This window comes from Ochlerotatus camptorhynchus, unplaced genomic scaffold (genome assembly GCF_037179485.1).
Source record: "Ochlerotatus camptorhynchus isolate MF236.1 unplaced genomic scaffold, CSIRO-AGI_Acam_v1.1 ptg000371l, whole genome shotgun sequence".
Lineage (NCBI taxonomy): Eukaryota > Metazoa > Arthropoda > Insecta > Diptera > Culicidae > Ochlerotatus > Ochlerotatus camptorhynchus.
The window spans coordinates 143,480-160,055 of record NW_027040859.1 but is presented as its reverse complement, the minus strand read 5'-3'; the positions used below and the strand labels follow the sequence as shown (position 1 = coordinate 160,055).

General features: G+C 45.5%; 1 protein-coding gene across 1 annotated transcript in view; it reads right to left on the bottom strand.

The window, feature by feature from the left end:
- Positions 1-415: 415 nt before the first annotated feature.
- LOC135710166 (xaa-Pro aminopeptidase ApepP-like) overlaps positions 416-16,576 on the bottom strand; it is a 50,995-nt gene continuing 34,834 nt past the window's right edge. Inside the window, exons 2-9 of the mRNA XM_065232678.1 lie at positions 3,127-3,233; positions 2,708-3,037; positions 2,184-2,647; positions 1,854-2,121; positions 1,342-1,789; positions 1,217-1,285; positions 987-1,159; positions 416-921 (exon numbers count right to left, since the gene is read on the bottom strand). Of these exons, the coding sequence (XP_065088750.1) occupies positions 703-921; positions 987-1,159; positions 1,217-1,285; positions 1,342-1,789; positions 1,854-2,121; positions 2,184-2,647; positions 2,708-3,037; positions 3,127-3,233 (2,078 nt within the window). The 3' untranslated portion in view covers positions 416-702. The remainder of the gene's footprint in view (positions 922-986; positions 1,160-1,216; positions 1,286-1,341; positions 1,790-1,853; positions 2,122-2,183; positions 2,648-2,707; positions 3,038-3,126; positions 3,234-16,576) is intronic.

The following is a 16,576-nucleotide window of genomic DNA, read 5'->3' as shown; positions in this document are numbered from 1 at the left end:
GAAATTAACCGTAGGGTTTTATGAAATTCTTCGTTGTTCTCTGGGTTTTCAGCTCCCAAGCTGCGTGATTTTTAATGACCCAGATGCAATAAACGCGCTTTGCAAAATTATATTTGACCTCTAGATGTGGAGCTGAGATTTGCCCGAGTTCATAAACTCATGACCCTCTCCTTCGTTATTCAGGATCTGCTTCAACCTGCGTCAACGTTTACACCGTGATTCATCGTCACCGATTACGATGTTACGAAGGAGCAGCTGATAATCGAGATGGTCAACACGCATGCCGCGGTAGAGTGCACCGAAATCCTTGAGCCTAGCTTGATTCTACCTGATAATCCGAGGTTGTTATTTGTTTTGCGTAGGGTGAGGGAATTCTTTCTGAGAAAGTCACTTAAGGCTTCCTACTCGTGTTCGGACTAGTGTTCGTTTAATCTCCAATAAGTTCCAGTGTTTTTGTAAAATATCACTTGCTTGCGCTCCGGTAACTAACATCGATTCATAAATTATTTAATATTAATTAATAAGTTAATGAACAATTTGCTGCTTATTTGCTACACCTATCCTAGAAATAGACAATTGAGATAGATATCCATGGATAGCGTTAGAGGGGATGGAGAGCTGCTTCAGAGCCCAGGGCTCAAGCAACGCTGTGAATGGTACTGACAGAGAGCGAGCTTAGTTATACTCAGCGACATCGGCTTCTCAACCCAACATCAGCAAGTTTGCAACTATGGCGGACAGTATTAGAGTGGCGATTCGACAGTTCAACGCAACAGGCGCGGCAGATCCGTAATGGTCCGAATCGGGAATGTTTCGCGTTTTGTTCATCATCCAGTAGAAGGCTTCCATCTTCTGTTTGCGCTTGAGTTCATCACCCACCAGCTGCCGGATGCGGGCGTTGTACTCGTTGATCCATTTGATCTGAAAAGACGGTAGATACATAGGTTTTATGGGTTTGGGGAGATGGATGGTAACGGCTAAGGTACCTCCGGTGCACTCAGCAGTGAACGATCGATCATTTTGGGTTCAAAAGGTACCAAAGTGATGTCCTGGAATGAGAGGAATTTGTTGCCCGAGGGATGAACGTTTCCGGTGTCTTGCACTTCCAAGACGTTCTCTAGCCGTATTCCGAACTCTCCTCTCTTGTAGTAGCCTGGTTCTGGAAAAAGCGTGGTTGGTCAAGGTATTGGGCCCATTTGGATGTTGTTCAACTCACCGTTCGAAAAGAAGTATCCGTCCTTGAAACTGTAGCGTTGTTTTGTCGTGTAAGCCACGCTGATTGGAGCTGTAACAAAGCGTCTAATTGGTTATCTGGAATTCCAAATACATGATCGAACTTACATTCATGTACGGAAAGATATGATCCAATGCCGTGTCCGGTTCCATGAGGATAGTCATTCATATCTCCCCACACTGGTCCCCTCGCCAAGGCATCAAGTTCGGCTGGTTTGAGATTTTCCGGGAACGTCAGTACCGATAGTCGTATCATACCGATGAGAACATTCGTATAAGCCCGGACCTGCTCCGGCGATGGTTCCCCGAGGTGAATCGTCCGGCTGACATCGGTGGTTCCATCATGGTACTGGCCACCGGAATCAATCAGCAGCGTCCCATACTCGGTGATTTCAAAGTCCGTTCGATTGGTGGGCGTGTAATGCGGGCTGGCACTGTGAGATCCAAAAGCGACAATAGTCCTGAAGGAAGGACCTTCCGAAAGATCCTGAATCTTGCGCCGACGGTCCACCTCCCGCGCAAGGGACAGCTCCGTGAAGTGATCGCCGGCTATGAACTGATACAAAGACAACCATTAGAATCTATCAGAATAGCAGATTAAAAGACATTTTTTAAATTACCCGCTCTTCTAGATAGCTCAAGACTTCGCACATGGCGACTCCGTCACGGATGTGAGCCTTCTTCATGCCCTGTTTTTCGATCTCGTTTTTCTGTGCTCGTAGAAAGATGATCGGTGAAGGTCTGTCCAAGATCAGTTCTCGAGGGACAACTGAGTGGATTGCTTCTGAAGCTCCCATATCGAAGACCACTGCCGATGGAACGAGAATGCGCTTCCAGTGTTGGGACAAGGTCCTCAAGTCTCGCAGCACATCTTGGTATTCTTTGATTCTGAATAAAAGGACAAGGACAGTTGAATGGAAACTTGATCAATTGCGTTTGACGCTACTTACTGAACGCAGTATTCGTTATGGCAACTGTGAGACTTGAGATGATTCATTAGACCCATATTTTTGTGAGTTTTGTTGGTGTACAGAATGATCTCCCGATTGCTGACCAAGAGGTACGCTTTGAAAACCGGAGTGTACGGAATATCGCTACCCCGTAGATTCAGAATATAGGCGACTTCAGTAAGGGACGTAACGATTACGGCTTCACATCTCATGGCAGTTAAATTGGACCGAAGTTTGTTTACTTTGCTTTCCCAGTGTTCTCCGGCAAATCGTACCGGTTGAACCTTGATGGAGTTAGATTTGGGTGCAGGCCGCCGCGATCCCCATACCAGGTCAACCAAGTTGCGATGAATCTTAATCAATTTGATGAATTCGGAGTTGAGCTGACGTTCCAGATTAACCCATAGGGAATGTGGAACCAGCTGAGGATCGGCGCCTACCCGCGATTCTGGAGCAAGTTCACTCTGTAATGGTAAGTAAAATTGATCGTTGTATTCAAACGTTCCAAAAGAATGGACGCTTACCGAAATCCACTCGGAGATCGTGGGATGTTCTCCGCGGCGGAAGATCCTCCAATCACAATTGAGCTCGTGATCAGCCTGTTCGTAGAATCTTGCGTCCACCCATAGGGCTGCTGATTTGAGGGTTATAACGGCTTCACCCGTAGATCCGGAAAACCCGGTTAAGAACTTCAATCGCTCGTCCGATTCCATCAATTGGTCGGACATGTGTTCATCGTAAGACGTCACAAGATACGCATCCAGCTCAGTGCTCTGGGTCGATGCCCTGGTGCGCATCTCGTTACGCAGTGCCGTTAGCTGTTGGTGTAACGCTTTGTCGTGACCATCGTAAACCTGTGGGAGTAAAGACAGAACAAAGATCCTCGTTTGAACAATGATCGAACCAAATGAATCATCTTTGGTGTGTGGCGCTTTGGTGTTACCTGTATACGATCTCGATTTAGACATTTGGCTCTTCGCATCGATGCACCTCCCTGTTGTTGGCTAATGGCGGCTGTGATCGTTGGGATCGTTGCCAAAAGCGTTGACGCTGAAAATGAGAAAAGCGGGCTCCATTAGTCATCGGTTGCGATCGATCAGCTGGCGGTGATAATCATCTTCAGTACATCGGAGCGTGATCTTTCAGATGCAATGTTTACAAACAGTGCGGCAATATAAAAATAGTTGCGTGATTTTTTGCATTGCAATAAGTCGTACATCGCCATTAATCCGAGAGAAAAAACGTAAAGCACGTGCCATGCCTAGCAACGCCGATTGCTTTGATTGGTTGGTGTGAAGTCACCCGTCGTGTGGCATGGAAGCTGATCGTGAATTTTAAAGATGATCGTCAAAGGGGATTATCAACGGTAGAACAAAGAGAAAATCAAGTCAAGTTGGTACACCCCTCGTCTAAACGAATCATATAAATCACGCCAAATGCAATAAAACGAACATACATATAGAGAAATCTGTTCTAAGATCAATGTCACGGTGCATCGTTGGAATTTGGCGTATTTGCTGAATATAAATATTAATGCACGTCATGTTAGTGAGGATTTTGCTACACACACGGCGACACGGCGAATCGTTGGCGGTGTCATTGGATTCACCATGTGTTTATTTTCGCTCATCGGCTTCGCTGTGCAATATTTTGTAACGTTGCGACCGATGAAGCATGATCGCATAACATTGTCGATTGCATTCCGTTGTTGGTGCGCGGCAATCAAAACAACTAGGTGACAACAAGCAAAATGGTCTACTAATTTAAACGTTTCTGGTCGATTAAGTTGAATTCTACGCAGAAGTGCTAAAAGTGAGGTTACTCTGTGAGTGAGTAAAATTTTCCTCTATTTTCCAGGAAAACTTATTGGACATGAGGAAAATCTAGCGATATCAAGTTTAACATTGCATTAGGACCTGGGATTCTCTTCGTCAACTTTCTCTTTGTATCCCCACGGCCATGTTAAGACATTCTCAGGTAGTTTCAGCACACGTATCGATAAAAGAAGCTTTTATCCAGCACATAATACGACAAACACAACAAAAAACAGTTATGTGCTCAAGTTATTAACGGAAGAGAAAGTCGGCGAAGAGAATCGATCAATGTTACTTAGGACCTAATGTAATGTTCAGCTTAATATTTCACTCATTCTACTAGTACGTGAACTTAGACTATATTCAGTGATGGAAAAGTTCGCGAAAACTCACTGTGACTCGCAAATTTTTCCCTTGGTGAACTTCGTGGAATATCGCGAACTTTTCCAACACTGACTAAATTACAACTAAACTGAAATCAATATGAATTTACATTAGATTATCAAAGCGCATAAGGCGAGCATAATTAGTACGGTGGAATTGCTATGTAGAGGCGGCAAAATTAACGATTATTTGCAATTTGATTATCGTTGGTTGGTGTCTGATAAACAAATTGATTGCCAGTTTTCATCAATAGAGATTGGTGACGTTTAACGCACGCACACTAACGGAGGTCTATCGCCATGTAAAGTTGTTTATTGTTTTCCTCGGGCTAACCTCAAAATGTATGTAATTCCATCTGTCAAAATGAATTTGACAGCAGTTTTTCACGTATTTTCCTCAGATTTTCACTACCACAGTTTCACACAGTGCACCAATACAACCAGGCGTGAAAATTTCTATTGCATATGCGCATACAGTGTCGCGCACTGGAATTAGGACACCGTGCTGGGTGGTGGAAATCAACGACGGAAAACGGTGATTGATCAATCCATTCAAGACACGTTTTAGCGGACACACGTATCGTAAAACAGGGCACGTCGTGACGGGAAGCATTGATCGTATCGATTTCACGTGTCCTTTTCGGTCGTTCGCGTTCGTGTAGAAGTATCACGACGTGACGGGAAGGATTATATCGATCAAATTTCGTGGTGCTGTTTACGTTTCGGTTCGCGTAGAAACGGCTCGTCACGTCGGGATGGAGCGCAATCGTTACGAATTAAGCGTGTCGTTTCCGTTTTCGCGCGTAGTTCGAGTGACGAGAAAGATGGCAAACAAAGCGGATAAGAAGCTGGAAGCCAACATCCCAAGTAACATTGCAAGCTTTATCGAGGTTTTAAAGCATGCTACAAGTGTAAATCATGGTCTCCAGAGCCGTCATAAAACCAAAATTGTTACTTGGGATCCTGATCCTCAAGCGAGTGTTGGCAATACGAGATGTGGTGGAAAAGTTCGTGCAGGAATACAAGCATGAGCGGGACGCCAATCAAGTATCGGTTCGGTTGGAAACTTTGGAGAAGGTCAACAAGGAGTTCCAGCACGTCCAAGGGGAAGTTGAGAAGATAGACGTCGATCACATCGATGATCACATCGAGGTGCACACCGAATTCTAAAATCGGTACTGCGTACTCAAGGGATTTCTGCTCTCCAAGATGGACAACGGCCAGCCTCGAATTAATTCGATCTATCGATGATTCATAGCAACGACGACATACCGATCGCTGCAATCTTTGGAGGGAGAAGCAAAGAAGCCGTTTGAAAGCGTGGACAGTCAGGCGGACATCATGACATCAAACGATCCCAGAGGAAGGAGTTATTTCGAGGAGTATTTGAGTTCCATCAATGAAGCGTGAGTCAACGCAGGAGCTAAACACTTTGGGAGACGAACGGCACGTGAAAGCTTTGGAAAAGCTCGACGCATCTACGTTACGTTTCTGGGAAGAAGAAACCCGTCAGAAGGAAGATGTGAAGTATAAAGAGTTGATTGAATTCCTCATCCAGCAAGTTCGAATGCTGAAATCGGTTTCAAGCGATCTGCAGCATCGTTCTCAAGCGGCTATCAACAAGGTGGTCGGTCCAATTCAGAACAAACTCTCCACATTCAAGTCCGATGTCAACGTTGCTACAAGTGAAGTTAAATCACTCCACATTGCCCTGCTTGTTCCGTAGAACCTGCCAAGCCAGACATCACACCATGCTGCACGATCAAGCAGCTCCGAAGAAAACAAACTCTGTCATACCGTCGAATTCTTCTATGCAACAACCAACTCCATCCATGTCAGTGAACGAGGGGACTTCTGGATCAGCGCATCCACCGGAAGTTAGCATGACTATCCAATCGAACCACATCACGGTCTTACTAGAAACGGTTGTTGTAATCGTCGTTGACCAACACGGCAAGGAGTTCACTGTTAGGGCTCTCCTGGATTCTGCATCGATGTACAATTTCAGCAGCAAGCGGCTAGCAAACGCTCTTGCCACTCAGCGTACCACCGTGAACGCCGCTGTATCCGGACTAGAAGAATCCGATAGGCAGATCAAACGCCAAATCACGGCTACGATCAAATCGAGAACAAACGTTTTTTCCACCACATTCGAATTTCTCGTTATGAAGAAAACATCTGCAAATCTTCTTACAATCGCCATCAACACAGCTGCGTGGAACGTATCAAACGTTTCACTGGCTGATCCGCACTTTAACGTTACGGGCATGATAGATATCATCATCGGTGGGGAATGCTACCACGAAATCCACACCGGTAACGGTTTTTCAATCGGTGACGGCCTACCATTGCTGGTCGAAACACACTTCTGATGGACAGTTTCTGGGAAAACATCCATCAATTCCGCTGTCGCACCACCAGCTTGCTACATGTCAACTGTCGCCAACACCTCCACTAGAACTCACGACGGAAGGTACGTAATACGCCTTCCTCGGTCCGCAAGTCATTCTCGGATAATCAAGAGAAATCGCCACACGCCGCTTCTACAGCCTGGAGCGCCGCTTTGAAAGAGATCCTACCTTGAAGAAAGCCTTCCACGACTTCATCGAAGAGTATCTCCGTCTCGATCACATGCGCAAGCTCAATTCTGTTGACGACGAAGTTCCACATTGCTATCTGCCACATCATCCGGTGTCCAAGGAGAATAGCACCACCACAAAGATACACGTGGTGTTCAACGCATCCTATAAGACATCCTTCGTGTTGATATGGTATAAACCAGACAATTTCCTCGTCTTTATTTTTAACAGTGCATACGTTGGCAGATAGAAAGGAGGGAGAAAGGTGAGCTTTTGTTTAAGAGCTGAGAGGTCGGTAGCGATCAGCGTTAAGCAAACCCCACACGCATCAATATATTGACGCGAAGGGGAATTATTGACAATAATATTGATGATGTGAATTCAGAAATATTGTCAATCTCGATGTATTGACGTCAATATAGAATGTATTGACAATACGATTATTGTCAATAAAAGCAATCGTGTAGGGTTCACTTTAGAAGAGAACTTTCGCTTGGCAGTAGATAAGAAGAGTTAGCAATCACTAGTTCACCAGGTTGCTTGGCAGTTAGGACGAAGAGGAGAAACATTGTAAAATTATGATGGGCATACCCAGCCAGCTGCAAAAGGAAAGCGCAGCAAGAAGAGGAAGAAGAATCGGAGCCAGTCCGGTTGCACGATTTCTCGCGACGATGCCACTGCGACAAACGGCAGTGATGTCGGAGATTTCGGTGACGTTGCCGACACAAGCACGGCAAAAGTAAAACTACCTCCGTTGGTAGTAAAAATGCCCATCTTAACGATCTCATCGCAGATCTGGCGTTGCTGGGCGTTAAAGCCAAATTCATGTTGGGCAGAGTCGGCACCAAGGTTATGCTCCGTACGAAAGCGGAGTATGACTTGGTCGTTGCCCACCTGAGGACTACCAAGGTGGAATTTTTCACCCACGACATTCCCGGCGAGAAACCATTCAAGGTCGTCATCAGGAGTCTACCGAATTTTGACCCGAAGTTGATTGAAGTGGAAATCAAGAACCGTAACAAGCTGGCCCCAACTGCCGTCTTCCGAATGACAACGAGGGACGAGAACGTCAAGAGGTATCCGGATTGTCTTTTCCTGGTGCATTTCCAGAAGGGAACGGTGACGCTCAATGCGTTGAAGGCTATCCGCTCCATCAACTCCATCATTGTCCGATGGGAGCCATACCGTGGCGGCCGTCACGACGTCACCCAGTGTCAACGTTGCCTAAATTTCGGGTACGGCACCCGAAACTGCTTCGTCAAGCCGCGCTGTGGCAAATGCGTCCAAAACCATATCTCCTCCGAGTGTGTTGTCGACGAGTCGGAAACGGCCAAATGCGCCAACTGTAATGGCGCTCATCAAGGGTCCGATAAACAGTGCCCCAAACGCGAAGATTTCAAACGGATCCGAAAGCAGGCGTCCACAAGAAATCAACCAGGACGAAAGAAGGACAATACGCCGGCATTCAGACTGGAGGATTTCCCGCCTCTTCCTGCTACGCAACACGGTCAAGCAAATCCACGGGTGCAATCCGGCCCCCGCCAAGAAACATCTGGTGCCTCTGCTGGACAAAGCTCTCCATCCCCCCTGGATTCTGGAGACAACCACCAGCACAAAACGCCAATCCCGATCTCTTCTCTGCGGATGAGCTGATGAAGATTTTCGTCGACATGACCAGCGCTCTTCGTCAGTGCCGCAGCAAGCCCGAACATATCCAAGTGCTCGGTAAGTTTATTATTAAGTATGGTGTCTAAACCGATAACTGTCGTCACATGGAACGCATGCTCTGTAAGAGCAAAAAGACTCGAGCTTGCTGACTTCCTCCGCAAGCATAGTATCGACGTGGGCCTCCTAACAGAGATCCATCTTAAATCCGGTGACAGTTTTTGGCTGCCTGATCACCACGTTATCCGGCTTGATCGTATCGACTCCAGAGGGGGTGGTGTTGCGATCATCATCAAGAAAGGAATCAAGTTCTGCACGCTGCCGTATATTCGCACTTCTATCATCGAGGCCCTTAGTGTGGAGGTGGAATCACCAACCGGAAACGTTCGGTTCGTCGCCGTATACTGCCCTCGTCAGTGTGCTGCCAGTAATGGATTAGGCATCCAATTCAAGCATGATCTGACCACCATCACTCGCACGAGCTCACGATTCGTCATTGGGGGCGATTTAAATGCCCGCCACGAAGCATGGCGGAACTATCAGCGGAATCAGAACGGACGTCTGCTTTTCGACCACTCGCAGCATGGGCTGTATACAGTGAAATTCCCTGTTGAACCGACATTCATCTCTCCGGCGGGAAACCCTTCCACGTTGGACTTTTTTCTATCGAACATTGGACTATCCAAACCGATGGCGATCAACGATCTCAGTTCCGACCATCAACCGGTGGTGGCTGAAGTCGGCAGCTGCTCAAAGCCAACGCAAAGACTACCATCATGTCAACTGGGTGCAGTTTGGGCATGTGGTCGACAGAAACATCGATGAAAATCCGCCGCTTGACACCGTAGAGGACATCGACCGGGCACTGGAAGGACTCCACCAGGCCATATCCGTGGCTGACGAGACGTGTGTTCGACAAGTTCCTGTGAGGGGTAAGTTTGTTGCCATTGATTCCCACACCCAATTACTGATTCGCTTGAGAAATGTGCGTAGACGCCAGTTTCAGAGGACTGGAGATCTAGCGAGGAAACGTGAAATGGCCGATCTGAACAGGCAGATTGCTTCCATAATGGACTCACTCCGAAATGAAAGTTTCGGGCGTGTTGTCCAGAATCTGGATGACCGCTCCCGTCCATTCTGGAAGGTAGCCAAGGTGCTGAAAACTCATCCCAAACCCGTTCCACCTCTCAGAGTCGGAAACAATCGGCTCATAACCAGGCATGGAAAATCATTTACATTCATTTCATGCATTCATTTACATTCATTTGCCTCTAACTTTTTTCATCAACAGCATTCCGCAAAATGATGTAGAAAACTTTTATAGGTTTTGTTATTAACTACAATTTTTGCCTGTAACTCAAATCTGTATCTCTTATGCATCACGAATTAGAGCGGGCAGAACTTGTTACTGTTTTTCAGTGAATGTAAAATACATTCACTGAAAAACAATAGTGGATTCTATTCGCTCTGATTCATCATGCATAAGAGATACGGATTTGAATTGCTTACAAAAGTTTTAGTTAATAACAAAACCTATAAAAGTTCCATACATCATTTTGCGGAATTCTGTTGATGAGAAAAGTTAGGGGCAAATGAATGTAAATGAATGCACGAAATGAATGCAAATGATTTTCCATGCCTGCTCATAACCCCACATGTGTCGCATTTGCTTGGCTCAACTATCCAAAGTCCGCTCGAAAACCAGGTGACGCAATGCGTCCAAAATGTAGATTACTCCCCTTGTGCCGTGCCTCTGGAGGATAGAATTACGGTAGAACAGATTTGCTCAGCGCTGAAATATTCAAAGAATATGAAGGCCCCCGGTTTTGACGGCGTATTTAACCTAATCATAAAAAGGCTTAGCATGAAAGTCTATGCAGTTTTAACTGCCATCTTCAACAGATGCTTGGAGCTGCACTACTTTCCAAGCATCTGGAAGATAGCAAAAATAATACCGATCCGCAAACCCGGTAAAGATCCAGCATTGCCGTCAAGCTACAGACCGATCAGCCTCCTCTCAGCGCTGAGTAAATTGTTCGAGAAACTCATTCTCAATAGATTGCTCAAGTTTGTGGAGGAAAACAATATTCTCCTACCGGAACAGTTTGGGTTCAGGAAGGGGCACTCCACCACTCATCAACTAGTACGGGTGATGAACAACATTCGAAGTAACAAGGCTGTATCCAAGTCCACAGCCATGGCCTTGCTAGACGTCGAAAAGGCGTTTGACAATATCTGGCATGACGGACTTATATACAAGCTTTGTAACTACAATTTACCGTTGCATTTGGTTAAAATTACCCGTAACTACCTTCAGCAAAGGTCGTTCAAGGTATCGTTGAATGGTTGTCTCTCCGACAATTTTTTTTTATCCCGGCAGGCATTTCGCAAGGTAGTTTGTTGGCCCCTTGCTCTACAGCTTGTATACTTCTGACATTCCTCCCCTCGGCGACGGTTGCGTGTTCTTCCTGTTCGCAGATGATACCGCGATATCAGTCAAGGGCAGAATGCCTCGCGAAATTACAAACAAACTACAACGATGCCTTGACACCTTTGCTGACTATGCAAAAACTTGGAAAATCAAAATCAATGCCTCCAAAACCCAAACTATCATGTTCCTCCATAGACAATCACCCAAACTGATACCGGCACCTTCTTGCACAGTAGTCATGGATGGCACAAGGATTGAGTGGTCTGCTGAAGTTACGTACCTTGGAATGGTATTCGATGAGAAGCTCCTGTTCCGCTCGCATATAGAAAAGACGTTAGTTAAGTGTTCAAGCTTAGTTAGGTGTTTGTATCCGCTGATTTCTCGCAGATCCCGCCTCTCTAGGGTTAACAAACTGGCTGTCTACAATCAAATCAAAGTACCTGCAATTTTCTACGCTGCACCGGTGTGGGAATAAGTTGAGCACTCACAAGAACAAAGTCCAGGTGGCACAAAACAGAGTGCTTAGGATGATACTCGATCGTCCTTTCGACACTATAATAACAAATTTACACGAAGAGGCAGGCATTGCCAAAATAGATTCCAGAATAAACGAAATTAAGACTAAATTTGCACAAAAATGTAATGTATCAGAACATGCTTTGATAAGCAATTTGTATATAGTAGGTTAGGTGCATATAGTAGTTGTAGGTTAGTTGTAGTTGTAAATAGTAGTTATAAGTAGTTTCCCTTTTCCAATTTAAAACAAACCAATCCCCTTGGTCATTCTTAAAACAGGCCTGATAGGACTAGAAACTTTAAATAATAATTAAAAAATTTCAAATGAACTAAAGTTGAAAAGACGCATCTGTGTTACTTGTTAATTCATATATGTAAAACCACACAAATACCAGAAATAAAGATCATTTAAAGTGAAAAAAAAAAAAAAAAAATTGTAAAATTATTCTGTATTGGAAAAGCTGTTCAAAATATATCTAAGTGAAAAGTATTGGTTTTATTGTTTTGATTGTGTGCATATCACTAGGTTCTGGTGGGTGTACTCGGCGTGAGTTTTCACGCGAGTACTGTTCCTTTCACTTTCTTCGGTTGAGGTTTCAGTGTCGTGCTGGTAAGTTGTTCGAAGTCTGAGAGGGAATTCCTCAAGACTGTTCGATTCTCCATTCGATTATCTCAATACTTCGGAACGTCATTCTACGATAAACTTCTCGTCGGCCCAGTAGTGCAGCAGAATCTCGACACCATCATTATCCGCTTTCGTTTTCACGTCGTTGCCTTCGTTGCTGACGTTGAAAAAAATGTACCATCAAATGTTCCACTTTCCTGCTGATCAACGTTTCCTACGAATTTTATTTCGTCGAAAGCCATTGGACCGGATCGACACAAACGAGCTCCTCACTGTCACGTACGTTCCGTTCTGTTCCAGCCACTGCCTCGTTCTTGGCAACACATACACTGCAACAGCTAGCTAAAGACGAAGAAGAAAACTACCCGGAAGCAGTAGAAGCTGTCGTCGAAGACTTTTACGTTGATGATCTTCTTACTGGCGCAGACAATTTGGAGTCTGCCAAATAGAAACGTCGTCAAATATCCACCATGCTCGAATCAGCATAGGTTGAGATTCCACCCTTCCATGATATGCAAGATGACCAGTCTGTATCACCCTTGGCCTAGTATGGGACACGAAGACGGATATGCTGCAATTCAACGTAGATCTCCCGCTTCCAGCACCTATTCTCACGAAAAGAAAGGATTTTTCGTAAATCACCAAGATTTTCGATCCGTTAGGTCTCGTTGGACCCACCATAGTCACCGCAAAAATGTCCATGCAACGGCTCTGGAAATTAAAGAACAAATGGGAACGTCCACTTCCACAGAAGCTACAGGATCAGTGGAAGCAATTTCATGCTACGCTTCACATCCTGGCTGACATAAGAATTCCACGCTCCGTGTCTTTGACCGCCGTTTCCAAGATTGAGTTGCAGTTCTTTTCCGATGCTTCTGCTGACGCTGCCTGCGGAGCATGCTGCTTCGCTCGTTCGTTGAATACAAACCAAGTTAAGGTTCCACTGTGCAGTCGTTCTTTCCGCCAAGCTGTATCAGAAGGCTGAACATACTCAACTACAGTCATTTAATGGTTGCAATCATCGCCGAATCGTTGGAAAACATACGTTTCGAATCGTGTGTCCACTATGCAATCCAGCACCAAAATTACTGACTAGAGACATGTAACAGGAGCAGAAAATCCAGTTTTCCCGATGATTGCAGCCCACAGACTTAGTCAACCAGTCTAGATGGTAGAACGGACCGAAATGGTAGTCAGAATTTCCAACTCACTGGCCTATTTCGAATGTTCCAGAAGAAGAGCACGCACTACAGCCATCGAAGAAGCTCGATAGCCCTCACTGCACCTGACGATCAGTTTGCAAATCAGCTGTTCGTTCGCTTCTCGAACTACACAAACCTTCGCCGTGTAGTAGCGTACTGCTTGAACTATGTCAAGGCACTACAAGCCGCAGTATGTAAGTCCGTCAAACCATCAGACAGGCAGCCGCGGATCGCACGTTAGTTCCACTTGGTCAGTCACAGCTTTACGCGGAAGAGCTAACTGACCTTACCAGTTCCACAAGTAACAACGGCTTGAAATCCTCACCACTCAAATAGTTAAAGCCGCATGTCAACGACAACGGAATCTTCCGTGTTGGAGGACGTCTATCAAATGCTGAAGTTCCAGATAACGTCAAGTACCCAATGGTGCTGTCCGTGAAGCATCCACTGGCACAACTGCCTGCTGGTTTCTACCACAAGTTCCTTCTTAACGCTGGTCTGCAACTAATGCTTGCTACAATGCGCCAGAAATACTGGATCATCAGAGGAAGGAATATTGTTCGGCACACGTACCTACAGTGTGTCAAGTGCTACCGGAACAAGCCGATCCTCATCCAGCAGAGTATAACGGATCTACCTAAGTCCCGAGTCTCACCAGCACGCCCATTCGCAAGCGGTGTTGATTATTGTGGACCAATATATGTTAAGTTACCGGTTCGCAACCGTGGATCAACCAAAGCGTTCATCGCCATTTTCGTGTGCTTTTCTACGAAGGCGGTTCACATCGAGTTTGTATCAGACCTATCCAAACCAGCTTTCTTAGCCGCTCTACGTCGGTTCGTCGCCCGCCGTGGACTCGTTCGCGAACTCCATTCAGACAACGGCACCACATTTAAAGGAGCAGCTAACGCATGGCATCTACCAGATGCTGAAGTCAAGCGACACCGACCGAACTCATATCCAGATCAGGACGTTCATTCCACTACGCGCTCCACACTTCGGAGGATTGTGGGAAGTCGAAGTGAAGTCGGCCACATCAGCATTCGTCACAAATCAAAATGTACCTCAATTCGAAACCGTTGACCCCGATTCCATCCGATCCTACTGACCTTGAGGCTCTAACGCCTGGCCATTTCCTGGTTGGCTCGAACCTGCAAGCTGTCCCTGAACCAAGCCGTGTCAACACGCCGGACAACCGTCTGGACCACTGGCAATTCACCCAGAAGTGATTCAGCGCATTTGGGCCCGGTGGTACCCGGAGAACATCTTTTCAACCCTTGTTCAGCGTTCTAATTTTATACAGTTCTACCTGAAGATATTCCTTAAAAGCTCCTCTTCCTTGTCTTTACTGTTGGTGCTGCTTGGGATTAGTAAGGTAGGCAGTGAATTTAGAAGAACTAAAATGCCCGAAAGACATTTAACAATATTGTGCAATAAATAGTAGCGCATTGCTTATTTGTGGAGTAGAGTTAAGCTTAAATAAGTTTTGTTTATTTATTTATTTATTTATTTATGAATAAACATCAACAGGCGTTATTGACCCCATAGATGAAACCTAAACTTAACATGAAAAGTACTAAAACTAAACATCAATAAGTCAATAGTCATCTCGTAAAAAAAGGAACATTTGCTAGACAAACTAAACTGATCTAGAAAAAAAAACAAACTAAACCTCCGGCGAAGCAGTTGGCGAGTCAGGTCAAAGTCAAACAGTGCGGAGACCCTATTGAAGAGTCTCTGTAAACTACCGATTGCGCTGAATAAGCTATAATTAGTTCGCTGTATGGGCAGGCGCAGCATTGAATTATTCCATAGGGCTCTGGGTTGAACATTGATGTCAATTTGCTCAAGAACAACAGGGCCATCAGTGCGTCCTTGCAAAATATCCGCAATTAGCAATGCCCTTGCTGTATCTCTTCGGACCGACAGGGGCTCCAGATGGATCAGTTGCAAACGACTTTCGTAGCTAGGTAATCGGAAGGGATCCGTCCACGGCAGTTAACGTAGCACATATCTCAGGAACCGTCGCTGAACAGACTCAACTCTTTCGACACCGTTGTTGTAGTGAGGAGTCCAGACAACCGAGTAGTATTCTAATATGGAGCGAGACAAGGAGCAGTACAATGATTTAAGACAGTAGATATCCGTGAAGTCTTTGGCAATCCTGAAGATAAACCCTAGAATTCTGGAAGCTTTGTAGACGGCATACGAGATGTGCTGCTTGAAAATCATCCAAAATCACACCTAGGTCAAAACATACTTGAAAATAGTAGCCTCTTTCTTGCGCGAAAAAGAGATAACCGAGCATTTGGACGGGTTATCCTCCATATGATTCAGAATACACCAATCACCAAAAGCATTCAACTGACGTTGAAGGAAGCAACAGTCTTCAATTGAGTGAATTCGAAGGAAGAGTAAAAAGTTTAAGGTCATCTGCGTACGATAATTATGGTCCCCCAATTACCACATTCACGTCGTTGAAGTAAATCAGGAAAATCAGCGGTCCCAGGTGACTACTCTGAGGCATGCCGGACGTGGCAGCGAACATACGGGACTGGTGATCACCAATGACAACAGTAAGATAGCGATCGGTGAGGTACGGCTGAAACCATAGCAAAAGGCAGCCGTGGATACCGAGCGTGACCAGTTTTGCGATAGATATGCGGTGATTCAATTTATCGAAGGCTGCAGATAAGTCAGTATAAATGACATCCGTCTGAGCACGATCCGACATACTGTTAGAGATGTAGGAAGTAAGGCACAGCAAGTTAGTGACAGTGGAGCGAGCAGCCATGAAACCATGCTGGTCGAGATATACGGCTTACAGTGAGCGAGTAATGGTTCCATAACAACGAGTTCGAACAATTTAGCAACAGCGCTAAGCGAAGTGATGCCACGGTAGTTGCCAACGTCCTGTTTACTGCCTTTCTTGTTTACTGGAAACATGTGCGCTAGCTTCCAACACGATGAAAAAAGCCGACGTCCACGGACCGTTGAAAAAACGTGCAGCAATGGAGACAACAAACTGTCTAAGACCCGGATTGTACGACGACTTGAGTTTCGAGGAAGCCTGGAAAACATATCGGGATTGATATGAATTCTGCTCATGGTTTGGCCAAAGAGTGGTACGTAACTGGCAGCCAGTCGAGCATGGTCATCACGCAGTCTCTCGTCCGTG